The sequence below is a fragment of the Engraulis encrasicolus genome, chromosome 22 (assembly GCF_034702125.1).
Source record: "Engraulis encrasicolus isolate BLACKSEA-1 chromosome 22, IST_EnEncr_1.0, whole genome shotgun sequence".
NCBI lineage: Eukaryota > Metazoa > Chordata > Actinopteri > Clupeiformes > Engraulidae > Engraulis > Engraulis encrasicolus.
The window spans coordinates 47,105,679-47,124,057 of record NC_085878.1 but is presented as its reverse complement, the minus strand read 5'-3'; the positions used below and the strand labels follow the sequence as shown (position 1 = coordinate 47,124,057).

At 42.9% G+C, this 18,379-nt stretch overlaps 1 protein-coding gene across 1 annotated transcript; it reads right to left on the bottom strand.

Moving 5' to 3' along the window:
• Positions 1-1,028: 1,028 nt before the first annotated feature.
• LOC134438682 (semaphorin-7A-like) lies at positions 1,029-18,018 on the bottom strand. The gene is made up of 14 exons (XM_063188298.1): positions 17,871-18,018; positions 15,147-15,292; positions 14,871-14,903; positions 14,432-14,524; positions 14,129-14,198; positions 13,613-13,723; positions 12,481-12,602; positions 9,738-9,916; positions 8,080-8,176; positions 7,296-7,494; positions 6,892-7,007; positions 2,600-2,751; positions 1,965-2,005; positions 1,029-1,451 (listed from the first exon to the last, which is right to left on the bottom strand). Exons 1-14 carry the CDS (start codon positions 17,974-17,976, stop codon positions 1,084-1,086), a joined length of 1,833 nt encoding a protein of 610 aa, XP_063044368.1. The 5' UTR covers positions 17,977-18,018; the 3' UTR covers positions 1,029-1,083.
• Positions 18,019-18,379: the final 361 nt, after the last annotated feature.

The window sequence follows — 18,379 nt, the reverse complement described above, 5'->3', positions numbered from 1 at the left end:
GCGAAAGAGTCATCTAAGAGTTAGTTACTGTGCTCCCTCTACACACTAAGTAGCATGTCAGAAACTTCAAGGATTTTTCAAGTTAAGTGTAGGAAACACCAAGATCTTGTATTTCTTGCTATTCTGGTTGTAATGTGCAATACTAATACTGTTTGAATTCACGTCATTCTCTATTTGACTATACACACACAGTGTGGTGGCTAAGTAAATAGAGGCCAGTACCTTCATCATGCAGGCTGACGCCACTGTAATATATCTATTGCACTTTAACCTTGTCAAGTAAAACTATTAAGGCTCATCTTGGATCAATCATCTATCTTGGGCTGTTTTTTGGTCATCGATTGAATGAATGTTGGATGGATTGACAGAAAATGCATAATCTTGAATATCGCAAACAGGCATTTAGACCAGACCCAATAAGTAAAAAATTCACAGGAACTTTGTATTCACATATTTGCATAGCAGGAAACAAATATATGCCCATGGGGTGGTTTTTTTTACACTGTAAAGTGAATCATTAGGCGTATGTGTGACCAATGCTTCTCCATCCCTACTTCTCTATTCTTTATAAAAGCCAATCTGATCTGAGTATAAAATTAACCATCTGTGGTCAAGACGCAGGCTAATCAGCATCACATTTCCGGCCCTACACCAAAAGAACATTTACATTTATGAAATCTATCTGCAGTTTTTGAGTAATGTTGTTGAGCAATTGCGCGAAGGCTTCCTACACTTCTGATGGGATGATCATGCTGCTGATCTACCTTTCTTCACAGATATTTCTATTTCTCTCTCTCTGCCTCTCTCTGCCTGCCTGCCTGCCTCTCTCTCTCTCTCTCTCTCTCTCTCTCTCTCTCTCTCTCTCTCTCTCTCTCTTTCCCTCTTGTTCTCTCTCTCTCTCTTTCCCTCTTGTTCTCTCTCTCTCTCTCTTTCCCTCTTGTTCTCTCTCTCTCTCTCACACACACACACACACACACACACACACACACACACACACACACACACACACACACACACACACACACACACACACACACTCACACCACACATAGTAAGTTGACACAAACCATCTCCAACAGAACTCTACTGCAACAGAGCAAACATTAGCATCGTTGAAGCCATAGCCAGAATGTTGCCCCTGGTCCCCTGCCCTCCACTTGACAGCCTGAGTGAGTACTGGGCCACAGTCTTGTTGTAGTCCCCCTCACTGGAGACACAGCGGTAGAGGCCCTGATCTGAGGCTCCCATGTCCTCTATCAGCAGCACCAGCTGACTCTGGTCCCTGTCCATCAGAGCGCCCCTCTCCTGCCCGTCATGCAGCCAGCGGTACTCGGCATGCTGGGACTGCACAGGGCATGACAGGAAGTGTCTGGAGGACTGGGATACGTACGAGGGGTCTTCAGAGGGGCTGCCCATCATCGAGGTGTACTTCAGAGAGGAACTCTCAGGCTCTGCAAGAGAAGAGAAGAAATTTCTAGTCATTCATTCATTCATTCATTCATTTCTGTTTTTTCTCAGTGTGATGACTGAGAATGTTCAGAGACTTTATTCTTTCTTTCCTTCTTTCCATCTCTAACACCCTATTACTCCGTCCTTTTTGTTATGACTTTATGCAAATTGAAAGCTCACGGCTTATGGCATACATGGGAATCAAACATCATAACAATATCATCCTGCCGGTAAAACTCTTCTTGATATTCAAATAATTTCAGGTGCCGACGAGTGAATATATGTCATACAGACTGTAACCGTATGTCAACAGGTGTGTGAGTGAGAGAGAGAGAGAGGGAGGGAGAGAGAGAGAGAGAGAGAGAGAGAGAGAGAGAGAGAGAGAGAGAGAGAGAGAGAGAGAGAGAGAGAGAGAGAGAGACTGACTGTGCGTGCGTGCGTGTGTGTATTGGTGCACATTTGTGTTTGCGTGCTGAGCAGTAAGGTAAAGCCCCTAAGTATGAATAGAAGCTTACCACAGACTTGTTTCCTGCAGAGAACATCTTGCGTCATCCTCCTGTGGAAAGAATAGTAAAAATTCAAATTAAAAAATATTGGGTTGTATCAAGAGTTTTAGTGGCGATTCCTCTAAGTTGCGTTGCAGTTCTGGGTTTCCACAGGAAGTAAGATTTGAACTGATAATGTGGGTGTGGGTGAGTGTTTTGCAGTTGCACATTTGTTTCTGAGGTAGTATGTAGCATATTCAAAAGGATCATGACTGGAGGAGCGAGGCAATATACTGTTAGGGAGTTAAAAATGACCTTGTTGTTATAGTAAAGCAACAATAGCAATATCAGTTCCTCTCATACACCACAACACACAGCTTACAGTGCCGTACGTGCTGTATACCACGAAGTTTGGGTGTACAACGTATAAACTGTGCTTGTGTGTTGCATGTTCTACTTCTGCCTTTTTTTGGTCTCGTCCTCACTACGCCAAGGAAGGCCGAGATAGCCCTTTAAATGCTCAGCTGTGGCTGCATCGCAAACTTCCTCTTCCTACTTCTGAGAAAATAGGGCACGCGTGGGAGAGATAGAGGTATTGACCGAGTGAGTGAGTGGGTGAGTGACCCAGTGACAGAGTGAGTGAGTGACATAGAGTGAGCCCTTACTGTGAGTAAGGTGAGCACATCTTCTGTTCGTGGTCCCAGCCACAGTAGGGGTCTCTGGCTAAGATGCAGTCCTCACACCGCTTTCCGTACACACTGCAGTTCTTCAGGTCAATCTGGACCACCTCAGCACTGGAGCCCACATACAGCTTCTTCTGCAAGAGGCACGACAGAAAGGGATGACATTGACAGGAAATGTTAACATTTACATGACATTAATCTTGCTTTTATACAAAACAACTTACAGTAGTACACATATTACGTTAAGAGCAGAGTTGTATAAAGTAGAAATATAAGTGCTTTTACGGATGTAACGACAACACTAGTATTGTGATATTACATTGTTTAAGGTACACTGTGTAAGATTTTTAGTTGTTTATTTCCAGAATTTATGCTACCCATTCACGTATATTACCTTTTTCATGAATACACACCATTACAGAACACTTACCACCACCATCAAATTCTAATTCATTATGACTGGAAAAATTGAACTTTTCATACATGAAAAGGGGGATCTTCTCCATGGTCCACAATTTTGAATTTCCAGAAATAGCCATTTTTAGCTGCAAAAATGACTGTACTTGGACCAAACTAGAAAATATTAGTTTATTACACAGTAAACGTTCATGAAAACATCACATTTGGCAATAGGCAGCCCAGTTTCAATGAGCAGCATAGTTGCAGTAAATTTTTTGACCATTTCCTGCACAGTGTAATGTGATAATGTAATGTGATACTTCCTAGTGTTGTAGCTACATCCGTAAGAGTACTTCCTCTTCTACTTCATCCAACTCTGAGTAAGAGTAGTGCAAATGAGTAGGCCTAGGGCCGGTGCTAGTTTTGCAATGAGGGGAAACTCTTAATCAGACTTATTCATGTTGAAGGGTGCGACATGCGTCACATGACCGAGAGAGATATAAACTGAAGGATTCACACTGAAGTACATGTATATTTAGCAATGCAAGAATTAAGTACGTGGCTTATCTCTTTCAGTCACAATTGAAAAGTCGCTGTTGTTGCTTTTGGGCATACATATACTATGACATTAAGATGGATTAGTTTAGGTATCATGTTGGGTTGTTTTATGTGTATGAGCTGTAGGGCAGCAATGTGATCGCATGTCATGGCAAATGAATGGAGGGGAGGAGGCCAACAGGTCAATAGAAAGAAAAAAGACAGAGAAAGGAAGAGAAAGTTGTGTATAAGCCATGTCCTTCAGGAAGCTTCTTGCAATGTCATTGTCAGTTAAAAGCAGAATGTGCAATTGTAGTGATTCCTTTTGAAAATGTCTGCTGTCCATTCACAAATGTGATCAACATCACAAATGTATACACATTTGCTACGTATTAAACTAATATTTACTGGTCTGACCAAGTTTTGCAGCCAAACATGTCTATGGCTGGTACATCAAAATGTGCAGACATGGAGAGGATCCACTGATTCATGTATGAAAAGCGTACATTTGCAAGTCATAATGAATACTTAGACATGGATGGTGGTAAATACTGATGGAAATTATTACATTTGTGAATGGGCAGCATGCATTACGACAATATATTACTAAACAAATTACAAACTCTATGCTTACAAAGCAAAAGTCTTCCATGTAATCTACATGCTACAGTATCTGACTTATCTGAAACATGTCTGGCTTCCCACCACAGCTTACGGTATCTTCACTACCGGTTCCTCTTTCCTAAAACAGGTTCACTGTATTACCATTTCTAGTGCCCTGTCCGCATTTGACATTAAGTTAAATTGAGCAGCACAGGGTAATGAATTAATAAGCACTCAGAGAGTGCAGACCCCCGCCAAGGAAGCTGCTGATAGAACATTTGACCATGTTACACCCTAAGTCTTTCTGCCTTCTTTTTGCGGTGTCCCTGCAATTCAATTTCTGGTCACTAGGGGCGTCTAGATAGGTCAGCAATGGTGAAGAATTTTTAAAAAGGTCCTGGTTCCGGTTTGTGGTCCGAATCACCACCAGAATTCACTTGCCACTTGTTCCTTGAGTCATTACAAAGTTTCAGCCAAAACCATTCACAAGTTTTTGAGTTATCCTGCTGACAGACAGACAAACAGACAGACAAACCAATGCGACCGAAAACATTACCTCCTTGGCGGAGGTAATAATATAATGACAAATAAATAAGCAGGACTTATCAGTTATGAGAAAAACAATGGGCTACTTCAATAGGGGGTCAGCCCATTGAACTAATGGGTGATAGACGAATGGGCTGCCTGTCAGACCAATGACCTGTTAATAGTATGTGCCATGTACTGTTTGTAGGGTAAGACTTCTATAATCATTATGATCATGCACTACATCAGTCATAAGTTAGTCATGTAAGTTTCATATACTTCTTTTTTGTCATATGGGATTGTAACATCAATCCATAACCAATCCAGACCAGATTCACAGAAATAATTTCTTAAAGCTAGTTCAGTGGTTTTCTAACCTCACCATAAGACTGTCACCCCCCTACACCCCCCTAGCACAGGGCTTCCTATCGCCACCTGGGGGGCGTTGAGAGACACTAAGCTAGATAGAAGAAAATGTTCCTACAGTGGGCCATGGAAGGTGTGGGCTGTTGGGGACAAACCATGGGAGCTTTGGACCATCACTGATCCTGATTATCGGATCATGTGCTAGGGGGTCACACTGACCAGCAGTGCAACGACAGGGAACCAAGACAAACTGAGAGTTTGCACCCTTATTTCAAGCTGATGGTAGAACAACCAGCTGCATGTGAAAAGCATAACATGACTTAGTGCAGCCTAGCATAACATGTTTCTAAAACGTCCGTAAACCATGACCAATGGAGTGAGACAAAAGTAGAATTTCTCACAATGCCATTTAACACAATACCCTTTCTGTGCGACACTTTGCTTTGAACATCACAAAGCGGGGCAGCAGCTAACAAGATTTGGGGACTAAAAAAAACATTATTACACGTATGAAGTTTTTAAAAAAACAAAACCTATACTTTGTGCTATCTTTATATAAATGGTGGTCTTTGCTTACAGGAGAATGGTATTCAAATCAAACATGATGTGTACAACATCCCCAACACAGGCTGAGGGATTTCTTTTTGCAGTAGAATAATTTCCCAGTGAAATAAACACGTCATTCTTCATGCCCCTAGCTCCATATTCAAATTCCCAGTTATTCCCCAGGGGTTCTGATGAAACTCAACATTACTGTAACATAACGCTTGGTGATTTTTACTACAGTCAAGCGTTCATTATCTGGCAAAAGCACATTTCCCTATCTCATTTGGCCACCCAAAATGACTGACCCCACCCATACTCATGGCTCTCTCTCTAGTTGACTCTTTTATGGGCAGAAACAGCTGACTGTACACCACAGCAGAGTGGTATGGTTAACAACATGGCCTGGTTTGGTTCACAACATGACCTGGTTTGGTTCACATGTTCTTGTCCTCATTATGGCTTGACTGGTCTTGCAGAAATTCAGCTGATCAACTTTGTGCCTTCCACCATGTTGTACTAGGTCTGGCTTAAACCCATATGAAGACATGCCATACGCAAGTGTACAGGAAGCCGGATGTTTCCCAAGTTGGTTTGCACACCACACAATGTGACAGTAGAACATGTGGGGAAACGTGATATGAAGAAATATTGCTTCCTCCTATTTCACAGACTGCCTAGTGAGCCAGAATAAAATGAAAATCCAACTAGCATTTGTCTGGAATGTCTGCGTTCATATACAGTAGGTGAGGGCTGCGGGTGAAAACAACCTCTTGTCATTATGATTCAAACTGCCTCTGTAATGCCCTGGCCAAGACCATGACTAATCAAATGGCTACTTTTTGTTGCCATAACCATTCTGCTCTTTCTACCATCCTGCCAAAGCCCACCCCAAATATTCAAACAGAGGGTGTTTTGTTTTGTGATGGGTGGGCTTGGACTGGAGCCTGTTGTGGCGATCCTACAAGGGCCGAAGCTAGACCAACTCAGCAGACAAAATTATTTTGGCCGCTAGGTGGACAAGCTCATAAGACCCAAAGGTGGGCAAACCAGCTTGAGAAAGTACCCTGCCTACTGTAAACTACCTACTGCCCATGTTGATGATTTGGCTAATTAGCTCAACTACCAGTTTGTTAATTCAAATTAACCATCTCTGGTTAATTGATTGACAGTGATTGACAGTGATGTCCATGGATGTCATCCTGGCCATAGGCCCGTAGATCGCGTCTCGTCAAATCAGCTATCGCAGAACAGTTTGACCAGATATAACTGTTTGTATAAAGTATACCGTAAGGACTGACCTCAGAGCTGTCCAGCAAAATGCTGAGGATGTGGGTTCCGGGTCGAAAAGGATGATACTCAGCAATGATGAAGGGGTCAGAGCCATTCTCCAGGACTTTATGAACGGCACCACTCTCTACGGTAAACACAAACAAACACAGGAAAACACATGAGGAACATCACATGTAGTTCTGTTTCTGCTTTGGGATTTCTGGTCACAATGCTGCTGCCTTCAAAAAACAAGACATGTGCTGTAAAATGTTCTCATCCCCTTAAGTTGTGAAAATGAAACTTTCAAATATTCTGTGTTTGTGTAAACTTGTAAATGTATGGTGTTTTCCAATGTTAAATGCTACCCGTGTGGGAGTGCTTGTCCTTCTATCTGTGACTGTGTGGCATCACAAACGGGCCTAGTATCTCTTACCCATGGACAGCAGCAGGACGTTATGTGTATCCTGTCCCCCTGTTCCTGCAACACGATCCACCTGGATGTGGCTGTAGTGGCGATGGCTGACCAGTAGGGGAAGGCTGTTGTTGATGGGTTTCACCTCGCTCGCTGCTTCAGGACTACTCTTCATGCGCTTGAGTAACTCGGCAGGTAACTTCTTACTGTCCTCAACACACTGATCAGACAGAAACATGGAGAGAGAGACGCACGAGAAAGCGACCTCTGGCATTTTACAAACTTGGTCAAAACGTAAACCTCGCCCCTATCAATTCTACAGGTTTTTATCATAACAATGAGAGTCTTAACAACTTGTACACACTACAAAGATGTAAGAGTTTTAAAAATGGTGTCCTTGAAGAATGTAGCTTTGGCACATTCAATAAGGAAGCCATGTTGGCGATATAGTTATACAGTAGGTGATGTGATGTAGCAGAGAAGCAACTGTTTCTTTCAGACTTTTTCTTTCCGCCTTCCAAATTGTATGTGGTGACAGATGGAACTACATTCATTCTATCAAGATCCTGGGGTCCGTTTCTCGAAAGCGTCTTTGCTATCGTCGTTAGCAAAGTTCTTCGTACGACCGACTCAACTGCATCTTGACAGCGACACTCACCACTAAATCCAAGGGAATGGTGTTACGTCTTAAGACGGTCTTAAGACGGTAAGCAACGACAATAATGGAGAAACGGACCCCAGGTTAGTATTACTAGTAGTCTCGAGTAGTGTAATGCAAAGAATGCGACAAAGAAAGCCAGCCCACCTCTCCAGGGATGTTGCCTCCTACAGCTTCGTCGCGAAAAGTAGAGAAGGTGTTATCAATGTCGTCCATCTTGTATGCACATACTGCTGTCATGTCCCTGTACACATACACGTTAACACACGTAAACAAACGTATACACACGAACACACACACACGAACGCACACACACACAAACGCACACACACACACACACACACACACACACACACACACACACACACACACACACACACACACACACACACACACACACACCATTGTTGCCACTTCCTGTGCTTGACCACCTCTTCACACTTTTTTTCCGTTCTACTTCGTCTGTGTGACAATGTGACAGTTGGCCACTGTTTGGTCTGCTTAAAACATTGTTCTGAAAACATAGTAGCAGGATGAAACCTGCAGAGTGGTTGGAGGCTCTATTACCTTCTCCTGCCTTCTCAGAGATGTATTCCCGCCAGCTCATTCCCCTGTCATGCTGGAAGACCTCTCCTCCTTACTTTTCCATTTCGCCAGAGAGAGTAGAGAGAGAGAGGTTCCATTGGCCCATTGTTTCCTGGTTCTATTATGGCCCCCCTTAGGCAGACCTAGGCAGACCTAAGGACTGTTCTATTCATTGTAGGAGCATTATGACACGCCCCTTTAGGCAGACCGGAACCTGGTCGCGTTAGGTGCCCATAGAAACCTATGTTGGCATATCTCTATACTTAAAGAATCTCTGATTTCGCTTGAGGTCCCACTCTACCATCCCTATCCCTCTGGACAATACATATGGATACATTCTGGGCTACCACTCTTCATGGGCACGGAGCAACTGACCCCTTATTTCCCCCACTGTCGGCATCTGTGTTTAAAGCATCCCAGGACCCAGGCCAGCTACCATGCCAAAAATGCAACATGCAAACGTGCAGTGGACTCTTGCAGGGTTGCAGACGTTGCACAACACTAATAACCTGCTCACGTTAACGTTTCCCCGTCACACATCTTCAAGAGAAGGAAATCAGCTGTCTGCTTTACTTCTGGAGCTGCTTGCTTCCCTTTGTTAATTATAGCAGGTCTGGTTCATGCAAGTGACTGCAAGTGACACATTCACCCATACACACACTCACGCATACACACACTCACTCATACACACACTCACGCGCAAACAGACAGACAGACAGACAGACAGACAGACAGACAGACAGACAGACAGACAGACAGACAGACAGACAGACACACACACACACACACACACACACACACACACACACACACACACACACACACACACACACACACACACACTAACACTACCACACAGTCCAACCTTAATATCTTTGTGGGGCCCTCCCATTGACTTCCATTCATATTAACCCTTACAACAGCTAAAGAATGCTAAACTGTGCTCAAACCAAAACAATCCCTAACCCTCACCAGCTAGTGAGGAAATGTTTTTACACTTAAACTCTTACCAGTAACAACAAAACTACCCCAGCAAAAGGGGTCAAAACAGGTGGGGTCTGGGATTTGGGCCCGACATGGAGCGAGGGTCCCACCCTGTCTGTGTGCTCCAATAGCAGTGGCCTCAAAAAGGTAGATGGGTGCAGCACACACACACACACACACACACACACACACACACACACACACACACACGAAAGGATCCATGCAACGACACGCACCATGCGTTTCTGAAGAGGCCGTAGAGGAGGTCAGATTCTCCTTGTGCAGAAGGCAGTACGGCCACGTCCAATAGCTCGCTGTAGAACAACTTCCTGTCGGGGTCCCCACACGACAGACGCCCAATCAGCTGGGACGTCCACTGGTATTGCAGGATGTCCTTTGACCCGCCCGCATCAGACTACAACAAAGCACCGATTGTTCACCAAAAATAACTTCCTTGTAAGTCAACATAAAAAATAATGTATTGTTTAATTTCCTGTTGTTTCAACATTTGTTAAGCTCATGGACAGCAGACGGCAGGCCCCTCAACATCAAAATGTGTGTTGTAGTGTTAAGGCCAATTTATACTTATTGGTGCTGACGGTTGCAGAGCCTGTGCAACCGTCTGTGCGCGACCACACCCCCCGCGCAGAGGCTCTGCAACCGTCGCCGCGCGCCTCAAAAAAATCCTGACTACGCGACAGACGGTTGCGAAGGTCGCAGAGAAAAGGCGCTGTGATTGGTCGTCTCGATACTTCCTTCTTCTCGTGGCGGCACAGTTCTCCGGTAGTTTACGAGAGCCAAACTGTCAATATTCTGTGGAATACGAACACTTTCTTTCTAGTCTGTGTAAATAAATGAAGCTACAATGACTGAATTAGTAAGTAGCAAACAAACACTACATCAGTTTAGCACTCGCAGCACAATGCCTGCAGTCTGACTACTGTACTGTAGCCTTGTAGCTACAGTGGTGCTCATATGTTTACATACCCCAGCAGAATATACGCTTTCTCTGCGATTTCTCACAAAGTATGAAAGATTACACAAAACCTTTTTTTTCACTCATTGCTAGTGACTGGCTTAAGATATTTATGAGCAATATTTTGTGTTTACTCTTTCAAAAGCATGATCACAACCCAAACTACCCAAATGACCCTGTTCAAAAGTTTACATACCCTAGTTTCTGATGCTGAATATGGTCCTGTTTAACATCAGGGACCGCTCTAAATTGTTTGTGGTAGTTGTGGATAAGGCTCTTAATGTTCTCAGATGACAAAACAGCACATTCTTCTTGACAGAATGGTTTCCTATAATATCTCAGGGTGTCTTGCTGGAACCTCACATTTGAGGTTTCCCCTGAGTGGCTGAATGATGTTGAGATCAGGAGAGTGAGATGGTCGCTCAAAAACCTTCATTTTATTCTCTCTGAAGCTACTGACGGGTTGATTTGGCTTTCTGTGTCGAAATATTGTCGTGTTGGCACCGTTGGAATTTCAATTCAGAAATGCAATATTAGGAGTTTGGTTGGAATCAAGCCAATGGGCAAGGGAATCATTGCATTGCAATGATCATTGCAAGGGAAATTGTTCAGGAGGCATAGGACAACCAAAAAATAACTTCAGGTGAAATATAGGACAACATGAAAAAATGTTTTAAACTGTACAGGAAAGAGGCACTTGAGAAAAGATGGGCTGTTGGGGGTTGCCAGGAGAAAGCCATTACTACAAAAATGCAAACATGTTATTTTGCATATGATACACCAAATAGCACAGTAAGAAGCATCAAAATGCCTGTGACAAAGTAATTTGGAAAAATGAGATCAATATGGAACTTTTTTCAGCCACTATTAACAGTACCATTTGGAGAACAGTCAACGGAGCCTATGATGAAAGTTACACCATCCCTTCTGTGAAACATGGTTAATGGACCACTGATGTCATGGGGACATTTGAGTTACAAATGCACTACACTTTTGGTCCATACTCACAGAATGATGAATACATTGCCCTGTGAAAAATACTGGAGGAAACTTGACACTCATCAGCCTTGAAACTGCATATAGTCCATTGTTTGGACATGCCAACATGACAATATCTCAGCACAGAAAGCCAAATCAACCAGTCATTAGCTTCAGAAAGAATAAAATGAAGTTTTTTGAGCGACCGTCTCACTCTCCTGATCTCAACATCATTCAGCCACTCAGGGGAAACCTCAAATGTGAGGTTCCAGCAAGACACCCTAAGATATTATAGGAAACAACCATTCTGCCAAGAAGAATGTGCTGTTTTGTCATCTGAGAACATTAAGAGCCTTATCCACAACTACCACAAACAATTTAGAGCGGTCCCTGATGTTAAACAGGGCCATATTCAGCATCAGAAACTAGGGTATGTAAACTTTTGAACAGGGTCGTTTGGGTAGTTTGGGTTGTGATCATGCTTTTGAAAGAGTAAACACAGAATATTGCTAATAAATATCTTAAGCTATCACTAGCAATGAGTGAGAAAAAAAGGTTTTGTGTAATCCTTCATATTTTGTGAGAAATCGCCAAGAAAGCGTATATTCTGCTGGGGTATGTAAACATATGAGCACCACTGTATGTAGCCAAATGTAGCTAACGACATGACACCTCGTGCGCAGATCTATAACATCAACAGTGGTTAGCGACCGTAAGCAACAGGCGCCGCTGCTGAACTATAATCTGCCCTTTATTCACTGCTTCATATTTAAAGAGAAGATATGAAGAGCAGGGTAGGGTAGGGTAGTGCTGTACAGTATTTCACCTGTTTTGCCCTTAGGCGATGCACATCTGCTACACTATTCTCATATTGCACTGACTGGGCTTGCTTTACATATAGGCCTAGTACATTTCACTGTCTCTGTGCAACGCGCTATTAAATTTGAGATGTACTAAGTTCAGATACAGTATGTCATTTAAGTTCATGGGTAAAGTAGCGGTAAAGTAGCATCCTGCATTCTCACCGCGCAAACTCGAGAGATCTTTGACGTGAAACTGTCTGTGTTTGGGTCCTGGTCGCTGTTCTTCTCTGTGTAGAAGGCGTAGACCTTGTTCTGTCTTTTCATGACCTTCACGTAGCGCTGATCTACAAGACAAAATGTACGCACATTTTATTTGGTTTCACTGCATGTGATGCACAGCAACACCCACTATCCCATTGCTTTCAGGAACAGAAAACTTGTTGTGTGCTTGGCCTCAGTCTCCTTTTCAATTTGCGAACCCACTCTCACTTTGGAACAGAAACACGGGCATTAAAACCTTAACTTTCAGGTGAAACTGAAGTTTTCTTCTCTGGTTTGTCCAATAGGCTGGAAATGTCTCAAATTCAAACCGCAGAGAGACCCACTGACCCATTCCTCTGAAACGTAGTTGGTGTCATTGAATCATAGCCCATGTGGGTGGGTAAGTGAATTCAGAGGTATTTCGCCTTCCCTTTTTCACAATGTACCTGAATAGCACTTATTCCCCTTTCTTAATTGGTCTTTTTCACAATGCACCTTCTCCCTGAACATTTCATTTCTCACTGTGCTACTGCTTTCAAGTTGCTCAAGAAAGAGCCTGTCCAATTCACATGGATGCATTATGCCTATTAGCTCAAGAGTGATACTAATGACAAAACAATACTCTACTACCAGCTCCCATGCCTGCCTGCCTGCCACATAAAAGGCTATTAACTGCAGCAATCAGACGGGCAGGTCAAGTGTACCATTTCTATAGCCTGATTATCATTGACGTTCAAATCTCTTTGAGACTTGTTCTGACCAAGAGCATGACAATTAACATTTCCCAAATGGCATGGTTAACCCACCTCCCTTGGTTTGCATATGGTTGTTTGGCTACCGACATAGTGGGAGGACTTCCCGTATTTTCAGGAACTCAGAAAGTTCTTGCATTGCTCTTGACCTGACTAGTTGCAATGCAGAAATTGTTGCATCACTAGGAGGGCACAGCCTGGCTAACATTTCTACTCTTCTAGCTTGTAATAACTCAGTTGGCAATAACTGAAATGCTGTGGTAGGATCAGCTATAGAGGAATTAAGATGGTCAAAAAAGGTTTATTGATTGTTGGTCAGTGTCTTTTAGTGAGTCACTCACCTGATCGGCTGGAGGGAGGTCTCATGTCCTTGTTTTTCCGAGGTCCGACACTTGTCCTGTACAGACCACCTTTATTCTTCCCATCTGACTGCGTGGTATAGAGAGCATCCTCTAAGACAGAACAATCAAATCAACGTTTATGTCCATTCAAATACACACACACGCACGCAAGCACACACACACACGCACACACGCGCGCACCCACGCACACACACACACATACACACACACACACACACACACACACACACACACACTGCAGGCAGAACTTAAGAAGATTGCATTGCTGTTGTGGAACAACCGAGCAATCTCACAGAGTTGCATTAAGAGTGAAGTTCAGTGACACTAAGAGCCGTCCTTTAATAAACGACTGCTGGAAAGCCTAATGCTGAGTCAGCAGAGTCATCTGCCTGCCAGAGGCAGCATCATCCATCCACTTAAGTGACACTAAAAGGATTACTTTAATTAGGCCTATAGGGCATCCCAACACAGAGTTGGCAACAAGCATCCACATACCAGTAAGAAGTGCTGGCTCCTCTGTCCCTGCGTAAGGGGCTGGACCAATATCTGTGGAGCCATTCAGCGCCTAGGAATCAAAACAGCCAAGCTTGTTCATGTTTTGCCAATAGAATTCAAGCATCCCTCTCCCCCATCCATTCATCCTCCATCCATCCATCCATCCATCCATCCATTCTGGGGCATTAATCACTGCACTTGACCAATGAAATCCATGCTCATGCTTTTTGTGCAGTTTGGCTCCGAAATTCCAAAATCTTCTTCCTCCCATATTTATCTGTAAGTAGGAAGTAAATGATGTACCTTGAAGCAGCAGGCGGTGCTTTGTTCTTCATGGGTGCACACAAACAGCGGATAACCTTGCTTTCCTGGCTGCATCACGGTGATGGGACCATTCTGTGATGGCAACAGGGGGATAGAACCATATTCTGTAATGTTACTGCAACATCCACAAGTGACATGCCCTGGGCAATGTAACCTGTTCTGTTTATTAATGTCTGCTTATTGTGTAACCGCTAAAAGTCTTTTGATGGAATTCTTCCGTAGTCACAAAACCACAAGACTTCCTTGTGACTTTTCTGTGGTGTGTGTGGTCTGTGTGTGTGTGTGTGTGTGTGTGTGTGTGTGTGTGTGTGTGTGTGTGTGTGTGTGTGTGTGTGTGTGTGTGTGTGTGTGTGTGTGTGTCTCTCTCTCTCTCTCTCTTTCGGTATCTGTGTATGTCTGTGTACTTTAGGATACTCACAAATCCTTTACAGCCAAGTGGAATACCTTGCACCTGGACACAATAACATTTTTGAAATATTGAGTTAAACTTCATGCTTGCACCAAATCATTCTAGGCTACATCATGACATCAAAGTATTCAGCATTATATTATGGACAGCATGTAATACAATATACATTATCTTGTCTGTTACTTTTTCCATTTTCCTTTTCCAACATCTCACTATGACCATCACTAGCTTTTGTCTCTTCGTGTAATATTTCAGTGGGTCATTGAATCATGAAACAGCCCTCACCATTGCCTTCTCTGGGTTCTTCTGGAAATCAAGACGGGATAGATGTTTTCCACTTCCAATGAAGATCACATTCTTTCCTATAGCAGGAAGCAACTTCATGGTGCTGGAGGTGCGAGAACTCAATTGGCCCCGTTTAAACTTCAGGTCTGAAACAAGAGCAAACATATCAACTTGCTAAGAGCCTTCACCTTTGCAAAAGGTGACACGAGCTTCGCCTGGAGCCTTGCCTCCAGAATGTCACACACAGACGGTTGAATTCAATCCAACCAAGTTTGAAAGTCTCAAGAAAGTCACCTGACACGCTCAATGCCAGGCAGGCATAGACATAAACATATTCCCCTGCTTAAGGGTGAAACACAAAACTGTGCAGAACCAGTAGTCAGAGTGAGGCTGCTTTAAAGGAACAGTCCACCCTTTTCACACATTTTCATATTGGTGCAGTATTTCCAAGTAGGGATGCAAGCAATTAATCGGTTAATCGAGTAAAAAAATATGAATCGCATTTAATCGCCAATTCGACTGACAAGAGACCCAGGTGAAAGAGTGTGTGCGAAGAAGGGTGCAAATAGTGAGAATATTTAAATCACCTTTGGATTGAAGAATTTAAGTATTTTATTTATATTTTTTATTTAAATATTTAGAAGTAATAGTTCTTTTTCGGGAAACATTGAGATTTCGGGGGAAAAAGACTGCTATCGTAAGTTGATCGATAAGGTCAATCAACAAACAATTAATGAATTAATCAATAATTTGCATCCCTATTTCATTTGCAAGTATTAAGTCTTATACATAAATATGTGTATTTTTTTCTCAGTGTGTTCGGTACTAAGATTTATTAGTATTAGAGTTATTAGAATAGCTTAGCATAATCACTGGAAGTAAAAGGTAACATTAGCATCAAGCCGCGGGTGATCACTGGACAGCAGGGCAGGATTATGGGGGGCCTGGCCCCCCGAACCAGGAGTCTGCGTTTCTTTATTGGTGTTCTTCTGAGAGATTGGAGGCAGAACAGCCTCATTCACACACACAATTGTAGACTACATACGGCCTATATACTGTATCTGTATCATTGAGCCAACTCAAATTACCGGCATTCAAACCTCATCGGAGGAGCGGTGATGCATGTGGCGGTGGTGCAGAGCGACCTGAGTCTTCCAACTAGTATGGTGTCGTGACTCGTTACACCCATGAAGGGATGCAAAGCCAATTCTGGCGCGGCATTCACCCTGTTACAAGTTGATGAAAACCTGGAGCTTTTTTTAAGAAACATTCTGACTGATTATATTACTTGTTACTACTATTCAGTGTTGGTTGAACTGTGATTTGTCACAATGTAAGCTGCACATTTAACACCTCAAGGTGCCAAGCTCTATTTCACACAAGCTTTTCTCCCACCAAAAAAGTGGCTCAAGAAGTAAGCTGCTACAACAGTTCAATACTTGTTGATTTCACTATTGGTTCCATGTTGCAAACAACCCTTTCTCAATTTCACAGACTGGGTTTTTGACACCCTGTTCATTTGGCAATTAAAAACTCCTGCATGGGAAAACTAAGCAAAGAGACAGCAAGTGGACAGCTGCTGGTAGGGCACTACTGTATTACCTGACACAGTTGGGCTGTCAAAGGGTTTGTTGACATAGGCCTAGTATGTTGTTTGATATTCTCTTCTCTTTTTTCCTACTAACTTACAATGCAATGCACATCACTTACAGTTTTTAAGGAAAATACTTAACTGAGGAGTAGCCTCAGCTTTTAAGTGCACAATGCACATAGCTGTGCTTTTACCGCTTCTTGGACACAAATAGACTGATTCTGTTCACTAAGCAACTTTGTAGCCGGTTTTGCTACTACATGTTTTCTTGTATCAATTGTCAACAGGATCTTTAGTGAAAGTCGTGCTGTTGAAAAGACAGTCACCTGTCAGCGTAACCTTGAGATTGTATAAATGTCAGCAAAAAACACCAATCCAAGTCCACCACGACCAGGGTTGTCGGACATAAAGTGTGACTGACTTACCAGTGCCCCATGTACAGATATATAGGGGGCCCAGACAGTGTCTGATTTATATTGCTGGGTTGGGGTCCATTGGAGCTGATTGTACATAGGGCCCTCAATTTGCTGATACACCCCTGACCATGACAGCATAGCCTAAAGTTTAGAGTAAACACTCCGCTGTGTAGCCCTATAATAAACCAGCCGGCCAAATATTGACAGAGTAGCATATCTAGGAAGCAACCTGGCAATAACATATTTAAACATGGCTGTAGGGCCAATAAAAAATTAATACAAGTGCTCAGGAAAAGGGGTAACATTAACTTCATTTTACATTATTTCATCTCATTCTCCCCAACTTATAACCATACACAGAGTTGTATAAAGCCTAGGCTAGCCTACTCTTAGATGTAATAACAACACTACTATGTTAGGCTTTTACATGGTTCCGACTATGTGATATCATACCACTAGTGGTGTACTATATGCGTAGGCTACTTCATACAAATACATCATGCCAGTACCTGCCCGTGACATAAGGGTTTATAGCCTACAAAGTTTAACAACATGGAGCAAAAGTAGCCAAAGCGTTCGGAGGACATCGGCACTAAAGATACAAAGTTACGTGGGCAAATAACTGTCAACTTCACTACCATCCATCACACATAAAAAGAACACGGACACACTAGTAGTCTCAAACCACGCATTCTAAAAATAAATGCGGATACTTACCGCGTTCATACAACTTGAATCTAGCATGATGAGACGTTTCTGCATCTGATGGAACAGAAATACTGAACAGTAAAAATACTCCCGTTGTGATGTGGATGACTGCCATGACCGCGTAGACTGCTTCTGGATTTACTATGATAGTCTATGATAGCAGTGAGCCGCGCAGTTAACCCTAGACCCCTGCGTTTCGTCATTGAAGCGCTCACGCGGATAGCCTATCTATAGGCTACATAAAAGCCATTCCATGTGCTAAAGAATAGAGAAAAGAGAAGGGGAAAAACTATATTATTGTGTTGTAGATAGAGTTTATGTCTAATTAACTATCACCGAAGGCAGATAGGAATAAAGCTGTTTTTAATTCGTCCCTACTGTAGGGGCAGTTCTAATTTGGACAGGAAGTTGGTTCCAGCATTTTGCAGCACGATGACTAAATGTTATTTCACCCTCTTTAGACCTAACCCTAGGCACAACCAGTAGATGAGACTCTGAAGACAGCCAAGGCAATTAGT

Bases quoted from the DNA above. Each gene is read 5' to 3' on its own strand.
- LOC134438682 (XM_063188298.1), bottom strand. From the start codon at position 17,976: ATGGCAGTCATCCACATCACAACGGGAGTATTTTTACTGTTCAGTATT. The intron at 14,199-14,431 runs GTACATCATTTA...TTTGATTCCTAG, and splicing joins GCACCGCCTGCTGCTTCAAG to GCGCTGAATGGCTCCACAGA. The intron at 1,452-1,964 runs GTAAGCTTCTAT...CTTCTCTTGCAG, and splicing joins CTGCAGGAAACAAGTCTGTG to AGCCTGAGAGTTCCTCTCTG.